This window comes from Daldinia loculata (genome assembly GCF_022478755.1).
Source record: "Daldinia loculata strain CBS 113971 unplaced genomic scaffold F4817scaffold_42, whole genome shotgun sequence".
NCBI lineage: Eukaryota > Fungi > Ascomycota > Sordariomycetes > Xylariales > Hypoxylaceae > Daldinia > Daldinia loculata.
In genome coordinates, this window is record NW_026054896.1 from 173427 (window position 1) to 186008 (window position 12582).

At 45.2% G+C, this 12582-nt stretch overlaps 2 protein-coding genes across 2 annotated transcripts; one reads left to right on the forward strand and one right to left on the reverse strand.

Annotated features, from left to right (window-relative positions):
* Positions 1 to 118: 118 nt before the first annotated feature.
* On the forward strand, positions 119 to 4577 carry F4817DRAFT_344469 (S-adenosyl-L-methionine-dependent methyltransferase). The gene has a single exon (XM_049304150.1). The coding sequence runs from the start codon at positions 610 to 612 to the stop codon at positions 4423 to 4425; it is 3816 nt and encodes a 1271-aa protein (XP_049156896.1). The 5' UTR covers positions 119 to 609; the 3' UTR covers positions 4426 to 4577.
* A 4280-nt stretch (positions 4578 to 8857) lies between these two features.
* Positions 8858 to 10464, reverse strand: F4817DRAFT_190924 (glycerate dehydrogenase). Its single transcript, XM_049298461.1, has 3 exons — positions 10190 to 10464; positions 8937 to 10125; positions 8858 to 8868 (listed from the first exon to the last, which is right to left on the reverse strand). Exon 2 carries the CDS (start codon positions 10110 to 10112, stop codon positions 8988 to 8990), a length of 1125 nt encoding a protein of 374 aa, XP_049156897.1. The 5' UTR covers positions 10113 to 10125; positions 10190 to 10464; the 3' UTR covers positions 8858 to 8868; positions 8937 to 8987.
* Between the last annotated feature and the right edge of the window lie 2118 nt (positions 10465 to 12582).

The window sequence follows — 12582 nt, forward strand, 5'->3', positions numbered from 1 at the left end:
GAAAGGCCGACAACATGCTGACCCACCTACGCAGAACCGTTGCGTTTAATTGGTTAATTCTTCTGATTTAACAATGTATTCTAGTGCACGTTCATTTCTTCGTCGCGTCCATGCGCGGCTATTTCGCAAACGGAAAAGATGTCTGAGATGGCCTCATTCCAGTGTGATACTTCCTTCTAGTTTAGCACGATGTTCAATACTATCTAAATCCGTTTCCTTAGTTCCCGTACCCTTCGCCCCGTTTTATACACTATTAGATAGGGCACTTTGCTTTTATTTCCACAAGTTTAACTTACTTCAAGTCTTCGCGGCTTCCCGCACTGGCAAACTTATCGGAAAATCTAGGTAGTTACCTAATCTTATACCATTTATTAGACATGTATAGCGGCTATTGGAATGTTGACCCTTTATCCTAATTATTCCTATTTCAGCAGAATTACATGAAAACTTGTCCCCTACTTCTGACACTAATACGTTTGTCCCCTTTCCCTTTGGTACAATTTCATTTACATCGTCATCCGGTATAATGACATTGTAAATGGATCTCGTTCGATATTTAAGGTTACGGATTGTGCTGGTAGGGTACGGACTCTACCGGTTAGGGCAAGAATGGATATATACGAGCAGGACCTTTTCAGTTGGCAGTGCCTCCCAGTTCCTGACCAGCCCGCTGATTCAATTTCAACGCCGCCTTTATACCATGCGGTAATCTCAAGCATCGAGAAAGATGACGCAAATGATTTGAGAGACGACCCGTCTAATACACACAATCATGTATCTGGATCAGATGAGATCGACAATAATTATCCATACCAACAATTGCAGGCTGGTACTACGAGGTTAGATACGTCCTCCAGCGAGCTGGAGGCAAATCCTTACGAAGGCTGGGAAACAGCTCCGGATCTACCAATCACAAACGCGCCTAGAGAGAGACCTATTGCCGTAAAAATTCCCCAGTCGACCCTAACCCAACCAAAATCTCTTTTCCAAGGTTATATTCCACCTGCCACCCAGATTAAGGAAGCAGACGCGTTGTCAATACTATTTGAAACTATAAAGGCTCGACAGTCTCTTGAAGACTATGTCGAGTTCGATCTGCATGATTTTTCTATATATCTAGACTCCGATCTTTACCCTCATGAGCTAAGGTCTCTGCAACATCTCGCAACTCGCCAATTTTCTGATCATTTCTATTTTGACGGAGTCCTTGGATGTGGCGAACAACGTTTTTTTCTTAAGAAGATACCCTTCCGACAACTCCCCATTGGGAATTACGGCAACGAGGAACATACCGTGGGCGACCAAATCTGGATACGCTCGGAATATAATGAAAAGAGGAACCACGAAATTTATTACAAGTTGAGAGCCCCGTCAAGCGAGTACATAAGGTTCCACGAGCCATTCCTCTGGATCGTTGACCTTACCAAGCATGTGCTTGACTATTGCGACTATTTGGAGGGGAATGGCCGCCGGGCTGTTTTGTATGACTTTAAATCTGACTTCAGCATATGGGCTCTGCAGAACCATAGGAAGTCGGCAGCATTTAAACGGTGGCATTCCGCTAACCGGAGTAGCGACTTTCGTGGAGCCATCATCGCCAATGTGGAATTTATCTGGAAAGAAGCTCATGGTCTAGATTCGAAAATTGTTTCGTGGCATGGATTTTGGGCTGAGATCAAAACATTAAACCGGTATAAGCCGAATCTCGAGATAGGCCAAGCAATATCTGACGATAGTAATATGATAGACCGCAGACCTCCAAAGCTGAGAAAAAACGGCCCAGTATCTCCGACAATTGTGACACCGTACGTCAATGATCTTTTCTCCCATATGATATTTGGGAACGTGCTTAAGCAAGTAAGCCCATCGACGTCAATTGAGAGAAAGCGAGCAGCTTTCGTGCAGAACAGTCGTCCAAACGAGAACACGAGCCCGCCTGCGGTCAAGCGGAACGCGTATGATCATGACTCATTTATTGCTTCGATTAGGGAGGGAGATGTCATATCTACCAAGCCAGATGATGAGAACACTGATACAGAATGGAAGCAACAAAAATCAAAACATTGCCAGGGGGAACATTTGTGGTTTGGTCTAGTGCAGAAAATCCACCGATCGCCCAAAGGGAGGTGTTCTTTTGATGTAATCTGGCTGTATCAACCGATCGACACCCCCTGCGGCATCATGAAGTATCCCTGGAGCAATGAGCTCTTCTTATCAAACAATTGCACGTGTCATCACGGTACAGCAAGGGTAAAAGCTGATCAGATTCTCTCTACGCATGGCGTCGAATGGTTTGGGAATCCCTCTACAACGGCGGAGTTCTTCGTTCGTCAGACCTATCTCTCTGATGATTGCCGATGGACTACTCTGAAGAGAGAACACCTTACGTGTGAGGAGGACAGGTTTCATAAAAAGACATCTTACAATATTGGAGATGCAGTCCTCGTTGAAACCGACCCGAAAGCACTGCATCTAGAGACATTCATCGTGGAAGGATTCTTCGACGAGGGCAAGAAGCATTACGTTAGATTAAGAAGACTTCTACGGAGGAGAGATGTCGATAAAGTAGCTTCTAACTCGCCCCCTAATGAACTCGTTTACACGAACCAACTTGTGGAGATTTCTTCTCGCAGAATCTTTCGACATTGTCTAGTCAGGGCATTCCGGTCTGGGGAAAATATACCCAGACCCTATGATTTTAATGGGACTGGCGACCTCTTCTTTATGACACATCAAGAAACCGAGACCGAAGAGGGCCAATTAGCTTATGTTCCTCTCGATACGAACCTAGTGCGCGGTCTACGGATGGGGTTCGACCCCTCTCAAGGGCATATATCACAGAAACTACAAGGTCTTGATCTGTTCTGCGGCGGAGGAAATTTCGGACGCGGCCTGGAAGACGGCGGCGCCATTGAGATGCGCTGGGTTAACGACATCTGGAATGAGGCTATTCATACATATATGGCGAACTGCAAGCCCGACACATGCACCCCCTTTTTGGGTTCTGTTGATGACCTTTTACTTCAAGCAATGCAGGGTAACAATAGCAAAGTGCCTCGACCTGGAGATGTCCAGTTCATTTCGGCCGGCTCACCCTGTCCGGGCTTTTCTATACTAACCCCCGATAGGACCACGAATGACCAACGAAAGAACCAGTCGCTCGTTGCGTCTTTCGCATCTTATGTCGACTTGTACCGCCCGTACTACGGAATCCTGGAGAATGTGCCGCAAATGGTAAATTCGAGAAATTTCCGTGACACATGTGTCTTCTCCCAACTCGTCTGCGCGCTTGTCGGCTTGGGCTATCAGGTCCAAGTTATGTTCCTAGACGCGTGGTCATTTGGTGCGCCGCAGTCTCGCAGCCGGGTATTTCTTGTCTTTAGCGCCCCTGGTTTCCGAATGCCCAAAGTCCCGGCGCCATCGCATTCGCATCCACCTGGTACGCATCTAACAAAGCTTGGCGAAATGTCTTGCGGACGACCCTTCGATAGTAGGATACTCTTGTCAACGCCGTTTAAATACGTGAGTGCTAGGGAGTGCACAGCAGATTTGCCCGATATTCGAGACGCAAAACCGGATTTCTGTGTCGGCTTTCCGGACCATCGACTTTCCCTTGGCTTTACACCTCCTATCAGAAAACAATTATCCCATATTCCTATCCACCCCTGGGGCATGAACTTTAGCAAAGCCTGGCATGGTCGACCCGATATGCCTCCCGTGCTGAGGGAGTCGGACCGCCATCACCTATATCCTCCTATACCTTCAGACAGAGTAATGAGGCCGTCCAGGGGCTGGGGTCGTATTCATCCAAACGGCTTATTTGGTACTATCGCTACAAGATGCCCACCGACGGACGCTCGCATGGGCACTATAAATCACTGGCAACAAAGTCGCCCACTAACCATCCTGGAAATCAGACGCGCACAGGGGTTTCCCGATGACGACTTGATTGTTGGTCCACCAGTTACTCAATGGCGTATTGTCGGCAACAGTGTCGCGCGGCAGGTATCAGTAGCTCTTGGCCTCGCCGTCCGAGAGGCCTGGTACGGGACCCTGTTCGATGAGCCGCATATACCGCAAACCGGGATAGCTTCAGTTGAAGAAAAACCGCTGTCTATGACTGAGGATAAATCATTACTCGACTTTGTCGTAGTCAAGGACAGTTTAGAGGAGGTCAGGGAAGCCGGGATAGACTCGCCGGGCTCCACTATACCCTCCGAGGATCTTCTCCTGGCGTCTATTTCTCTTCAGAACTCTCTCCCACCAACTCCTTTAACGACGGGGTCGGGTGAGCTCTCTGATAGCGAAGGAAGTAGTCGTAAGAGACCGTCGCTGCCTGTTGAGATTCTGGCTAAGAGACAGCGGCTCTGCATTGGCTATGGAGAGGTAGTAGAGAAATCCCTCGCAATTGAGTATTTAGAATAATGTTAGTATCCTTTTTCATGGCTACTTGGCTTTAGAGACACTGTTCTACGGATTACCGAGTCGCATATAGATGTTGCTAGATCATCTTAGGAAGTTTGGAATAAATGGGGCATACCTCTACATAGAAGCATTATGATAGCCGTATATCGATCTTACAGTATATCAAAATAATTAGGATCTACAACTCTATAGAAACTGGCTTATGATAACCAATGAAAGTGATATATCGAATTTAAGCGTAATAGCATATCTTGGGAGCGGGGAGACCTATTTCACAATAGTGCTTCGTACGGTATGATCATAATATTCCCTCGTAGGAAATAATAGACATCACAATTGGCGTCCCCCCGCCATATGTCAGAGTTTATACCCTTGATGGATGTCATATATAGAGTAAATTTCAGGATAGATAGATTAAACTAGTAACGCCTGCCTTTCCACCCTCTTACGAGGGCGCTGCCCATCCCTTATATACCTTTACTATATAGATTACTATATAGATTTATGCTTATTCCTGACTAGCTCCACTTATACCTTAACAGTAGGAAGTGGCACCTCCCCCCCTTTTTTTTTGTAGGGAATGTCGACATTTTAATGTTTAATATGGGTAGGAAAGATGAGAGACAAAGGGGCAAAGAATATGAGTACACGAATATTGAACATAAGTTGATCCAAGGATAAGGACAACTGGACACTATTGTGTTATCATTAGCTCTGACTATCCCCGCCTCCGTAGGTATAGACCCCATTCCCAAAGAGAGCACTTGATAAGAATAGCATCCATTATGGCATTAGCTATCACTACTATAATAACTAATGATGATAAATAGGTACGCTTATAGTCATCGGCACGAGACTGCGGTTGCGGTGGCGATAGCCAGAACTATGGTAATTTTAGTAACTTCTAAGTGCAAAAATTGGATTTACAGCCACAACCACTATTTGAAGGGTGGTCGATACTCAAGTGTCTTCTCTGATAATGGCTTCCATTCCTGCTATTGGAGTATTTAATCTTCCAACCCCATTTCTGGCCAGCGAGTTCCACGAGTCAGGTCAGGTCAGATAATCGTATATACCTGGCTCGATACGAGTCAAGTCAGATATATTAGATTTGAGGGCTTACCCGGCCGTATCGTCGACTTGGCTTATATACCCTTATAAAGCCACACTTAGCCACATCAGCCACCTAATATATTTCACCCAAACCCCTTGCCAATAACCAATAATATTGCCCTAAAAATATTTCTATAAAATACCAAATAAAAAGATTTGGCGCTCGACTCGGATAGATATCCCTAAAAAAGGATCTATCCAGGCTAAGTCAGGCCAGGCCCAAGTCAGGTCAAGTTATTATCTGACTCGTGGAACTCGCTGTTTCTGGCGTCTGTAATGGGTAGTGTCAAGTGTTGTGCTCCGCCCATAAAAACCAGTTGCCGAGACTAGTTGACGTATATGCACCTCCAGGTTGGGTGGTACGTATAAAACAGTATAGGAAGGGGAGTTGAAAGATTACAGCCCAGGCGGGTGCTTTGCCGAATTGCCTATAGCCTGCGTTGGTGTTGATAAAAGCATATAACTGATCGATATACCAGAGTTGTTGATCCCTAGGTAGGGTTAGGAAATCAGCATGGACTTTTATTGCCAAATCCAAATCCTTTTCCAAGTCCATTACCTCCATGTTACTCTCCTCCATAATTCGGCGCCACTGGGTTAGCTGCTGGGCTCTTGTGCTCCGACGGAACTGTGGTATTCTGTGAAGCAAATGTTCGAGGTATTCCTCGGATGTAGCCGTAGGCGTTGGATACCAATCCATATTATTCGTATGATAGAAACCTTGGGGTGTTTCTTCACTAAGGGTGATAGGAAATACTGATACTTGAGTCTGTTATGCGAGGTGTGCTTTGGGGAGAGAAGAATGTTGGTTCAGGGGTAGCAAAGGAGTGTTTCCGAAAGATGATTGACGTTTTATGAATAATTCCCTCTCAGGTACCTAAGTATGATTCTAAGTGACAGATACACTTTCGTATTTTGATTCATGGTTTATTCATTCTTGAGTCATGATGTAACACCGCTGTAGCTAATTTGTGTTATATACGTTCTTACTGACTAATATTGGAACATCAACGTATCAGGGCTTATCTTCGGATGGTTATCCGCATTAAAAGTAATTCTCGTCCAGAACATAGGTGGTTTGATGAACTTGACCTTGTTAGGGGTTTGGAACAGGAGGATAGATTAGAGGGACTAAAGATCGCCTTAAAATTAACTCGGAAACAGGGCTACTGAATTAATTCGAACCGATTTATGCCTACAGCAGACGTTACTTTGTAGTTAATCTTTGGTTATGATACTTAGAGAAATGAGGGGTATTCTGTGCTGTTTTCTTTATAGGTGTTTAAATAGTCTCATAATATCTAGTGTTGATTTAAAAAATGAAATCGACAATATTTAGCATTGGAGTGACCTAACTCTCGTATCTTACGTCACTGAATGTAGTAATCAAGTCTATATGTTGAAGAGCCTCTGGTCATTACAAACACTGATATGTATAGGTTTTAGATCAACTACATGTTTGACTGAGAAGCACGAGAGCCAAGATAAGTGCATACAAGAACACAATTTTCAAACATATCTCACTCTAGCCTCCTATTTTATAAATCAACGTAAGTTATATTAAAGATAACAGATACCTAAAGACGGCATGTCTCTCATCCGACTAACCAATGCTCTTGGTAGGCCATGTTCTCAGTATCAAGATTTCCCTACGGGAGCGCTACGAAGAACCACCTATCCAAATCCAAAACTTCCGCCGACTGGAACCTTAACAGGCAATAGAGCAAAGCGTACTAATAATTGTAATAATGATGGTATTGGTGATGACTATGCTCACCACTACTAGCATCAGGCTGCGGCTGCTGATACACTGGCTGCGGTAGTTGCAACTGATCCTCTAATCGTGGCAATGGAGTTTGCGGTAGTGGATATTGTTGTATGGGTGGAAGTCGTACCGGTTGGTGTGGCAGTGGTCGCATGATCTGGTATTGAAATATATGATTTTGAAGAATCAACTCTTCTTCTTGTGTCATATCCCAGGTATAGCGTTCCTGATTTTCTGCAAACCACTCAAACCAATTGTTCGTACCTGTTTTAACGAACTGCCTACCACGAGTAGTCTGTATATATTGGGTTATGAGTGGGCAAAAGAACAACACATTCATATTGTGGTGCTCCTTGCGTCCTAGAGAATGGCGGACCTCATACATATCCCAGGCATACTGGATCTGTTCATCTTCCGATAAACTCCTAAAAATAGTCTGGCGGTTTAGGATCAATGGTAGGTCGGATTCCGGGTTGCGAGACAGTCTACATCGACGTATCTTCTCTAACTGCTCCGCTCGTGTTTGCCGGCGGAAGCGTGGCAATCTATGGAGTAGATGCATGACGTCCCTCCTGGCCTTATCACCAATACTTCCTTGAGATGCCATACTGTGCTGATGAATATTCCACCACGGGATCACCAACAGTTGATGCACCAAAGATGACGGGACAGACTGGTAGACTTTTTGATAAATATTTTGCCGACGAAACCTTTTGGGGAGGGAAAATGCGGGTTGGCTGGTGGTAAAAAAGAGTTTCTCTCTAAGCGGTAGTCCATGTTTATAAATACCTTTCCCTCAATGCCAAATCGTAAGAGCTCACCGTATCCTAAAATTGGCATTCATTCACTGGTTGCCTGACCAAGGTATTAAGTCGCTATGAAGCTTCAGGTGATTACTGTCGTAATGTCTGAAGATCCATTATCCTCTCGAATCCCGACCTGAATATCTACCGTATCTGCAGTGATTCGCGTACAAATCTTAATCTAGTGAAATAAATCATCTTGGGAATCTAGAGGGGAGGTGATTGGGGGAATGAACAAAACACCATGAATGCCTAACTTAGAGTTAAGGAGATTATAGAAATATACCTAGTATGTTCCACGAAGCGGTGTTGGAAAGCTATTATGCAAGAGTCAAAGAGGTAGGTAATGACTCCGAAGATAAACTATGAACGCTTTACTATGAAAGTCGCATCAGAAAGATGGATATATTTCCTAGTTTATATCCCCAACTAACATCGGCAGTGATTGTATGCCAATCAAAGCCTACCCCTAAAAAGGTGATTCTATTAAAACCCGGAACAACTAGTTGTAAGAGCTGCCATCAATCAATTATAGATATTTCATCTGGTATTAATCAATGTAATGTTGTGTTAGGTACCTGTTAATACGTAACAAACAGCATACTGTCAACATCAAGTACCTACCTCCTACATAATTAATCGCCCCCCTTTCTCCTTTTTTACAGGTAATGTGTCTCACATTCGGCACTTTATTGCTCGAACTTAGCATACGATCTTTACGTGGCCTTTAGGTAACACTCACAAGACGGGATTTATTTATACCTACCCTAGGTATCAGCAGTCATGGAATTTTAAACACCATTCATTCTGCCAATATTGCGCTTACATACTGTGATTCAGGCCCGGATATATACAATCATGGGCTCTAGTGAAGAGTCTACTTAGTTAAGACGATGAAGAAGTGCTTCTCCCCGAAGCCACCGCTCCAAATTCTCTGCAGTTTCTTCGTACCAAGTATGCATGATCCCGTCTTCGACATATCCCATATGCGGAGTAATAATCAAGTTGCTTCTCCCCTGAGTGCCCCATTCAGTCGACCGCCAAGGACTATCGGCAGGTAAAGGCTCAATGTCAAACGTATCCAGCCCGGCACCTCGGATGCGACCTGTCTGCAGCGCGTCGTATAAAGCCTTATCATCAATCAATGGCCCTCTCGAGGTATTGACCAACAGCGCCGACTCCTTCATCCGGGCTAACTCAGCCTTTCCGACGATCCCCCGGGAACGGTCGCTAAGGACGTAATGCAAGCTGACCACGTCCGCCGTCGCGAACAGCTCGTCCTTGCTTACGGCGGTAAAGGTCGGCGCGTCGGGATCGAGGGCGTAACCACCGTGGACCGGAAGTCCCATCTCCTCGGCCTTCCGGTTAGCCTTCTCCTGCGTCAAGTTTTCGCTCCAGCACACCACGCGCATGCCCCACGCCAAGCTGCCGATCCGTGCTACCGCGGCGCCAAGACGTCCGAGGCCAACGACACCGAGCGTCGCACCCGTTAGTCCGATCGCAAGCTGGGACTGCCAGCTTTTTGTCGGGCCTTTCATAGCCGCATCGTCGGCGGCTACATTCCGCGCGAGAGCTAGTATTAGTGCCCAGGCGTGCTGCGTTGTCGGGTGGCTGCCGCCTTTCTTAATATCGAGCTTAGGCCGCGCTGGACGGCTCGTCAGCTTACCGTCCGTGCGGCCCCTGCCGGGTGCCGCGGCAATGCTGATGCCAAGCTCGGAGGCTGTGGCTAGGTCGAACGTTTCGAACTGGGTGCCAGTCGCTAGTAGAAGTTTTAGATTGGGTAATTGCCTGAGTAGTTCTCCTGGGAATGGTGTGCGCTCTCGCATTGACGAGATGATGGTATACGGCTTTAGCCTGTCGACGATGGTCTGCCGGTCGGAGACGGTAGTCCGCGGATGGTTGAAAGAAGGAAGGCTATCATGGAAAGCGGTTACCGAGAGCTCCGACTTGGGGATATGGCTGAAATGTGGTCGGGCTATGTCTAAGTAATCGTCGAGGATAGCCATCGAGGGCGGTGGCCTTGGTTGAGTTGTCAGCCATCTCACCTGTGTACCCCGACATGGCGTTCGGATAAGTAAATTACGGTAAGCCATTCCCATTCCCTTTAATTTACTGTTAAGCATGACAACTAATTTGTTGTTTCTTCTCCTTCTTTTTTTCTATTATATTCCGATTTTCATTCCTCTTTGACTGATATAAGCACTAGGTCGAGTTGAATACTTTTATAATAATATTGTCAAATATTTACAAGAGTTGGAGACAGAGGGATAAGTTAATATTGCTTAGTCATACAGGTCTCGGTTTAAAACGAACGGAAATAAATAACTGGCCAATAAATACCTCCTTATAATCAATTGGCTGCCTTTCATTATTTTGATGTACTAATTAGCGCTCATACTTTCTATTCTCTTAACGCTATCCTCATCACATATACTTCGTCTCATGCTCATACCTTTTCTTCAGCCTTACATAAGCCTTAAGGATACAACATTAGCGTCGGTCGTGTAAGTAGGTACAGAACGGTGTGTCTATGCGGCTGTAAGCATTGACGGCGAAGGAAGTCGTGTCTTGGATAAGTAGAGCTCGAACGACTCGGTGGCTTTCATATGTCCTATATGATATTAAGCTCGTACGTTTGTCCGTGTGTCTGTGTGTCTGTGTGTCCGTGTAACTATTTGTAGCGAGTTCTAGCCTTAATAAACATAAACATTGCTTCGAGTTCTTCAGTCTCATATACACCCTCATTCTAACCCATAACAAAGGGCTGGCAGTTGAGAACTCCTCGGAATTCATTCTAAGGTTCTTAATTCACTCATTACCCATGTCTACCCGCTGGTTCGGTCTACATAGTTTCCAGTGTGCTTACGCTCGCCGGTTCTCATATTGCATTAGGTTCCGCCAGAACGAAGCTGATACCTAAGAGCTAATGCAAGGATTATATAGAAACATAAAAAGCTACCGGTCTGACGTCATTCATCGAGTCCCTTCACCGGATAGAAGGGGATAGGGGATTGGGGAGCGGCCCGCCTTTCTTTGGGGAGTATTTTCCACCCATCAGGCTTTTGGCCTTTCTAACTGATTATCAAGATTGGTCGTAAGCATATTTGTTGGGTATATACATGCTGAGCCTCCTACAGGCAGCCTCCGGCGAAATTCCTATCATCAGTTACGTCACCTTCATTGTGGCAACCGTTCTTGACTTGTGGCCTTTGCCTACTGCAAACCTATGTACGTCTCCAACTAAGAACTACATGCGGCGTCAATAGGTGAATGGGGTGTATTATTCGTACATGTATTATCATCCCAAGTGTTTGTTATAGCCTGATCATCGCCTGGGTGATAAAGCTTGAATCCACTGCGCCGCGTTGTGTTAAAGTGCGCGTCTTTTGACTTCCGCAGGATATTGATCAACAACTTGCGTAGCATTATTGCTAAACTGATGCCGTATCAGCCTTATATTTTCTTCGTTGTGTTCCTTAGGTACCTAGCCTTGTAGTATATTGGGCTTCGACTATATCATTCTCATAGAGGTTTAACCTCGTCAGTTTATCGATCATCCTGAATACTACAAGGCAAGTCGCTACTTGAACAGTATCTTTTACGAGATACATATTTCTAGCCAGAGACGACCACGTTAGCACCATACTTAATAATTACTATTTCATTGAATAATAATGAGTCTAACGCCACCCAAGGTCTACACCTGCTCATGATACTACCGTGCCAGTCAACGTTCTCTTAGCCTCATTGCCTTCTTCTCAGCTCAGCGTGTCAGTTCGAAGGAACCACTCAGATGTTCTCTCTCCTGTTGACAACCTTCTTGGTGGAAATCACCAAACTGGTCTCCAAACTCCAGCAGTCCCAGCAGAAGGCAAAACGGGAGCTTCCATCGTTGACACTACAAAAAGGCGCCCTTCAGTCGAGAACGCGGTATTGAGTGTGGGAACTCATTTCAGCGGCACCAAGACGAAAGCTGTTAATGCTGATAAGAATGAAACTTGAAAGACTACAGTCACGTGGCTAATTTTTATATCTACGCTTTATGGCTGGTGTTCATAATATAGGCATGCCCTTGGGCCAGGTCAAAGTTCTCGGCAACCACCCTAGGCACACTATTCTATCCTATCTACATATTCCACCGCATTTCACTACCCCGTTCTATTTTTTGTTCACCTTTCTTAGGTTACATGTGGCTTTGGATTTTTCTTTCTTTGGGCAATGTGACCCTTTCAATGATATGTACTACGATGATCCGATATTGACCGGCTATAGAATGTTCAAGACAGAGGTTTGCGATGTCGTGCTAAGATACGGATACCCGAAAAAGATCGTTTTTATTCGGTTTTATATTAATGCACTCGATCGTCGGTCAGTTATTAATAGATTCTGATTCTGGTATTTCGGGTCCATCAAGGGCTGCCTCAATAAATTATTCAGTATTAATTATTTCTAGATCTGCTAGTGCTTCCCATGCTA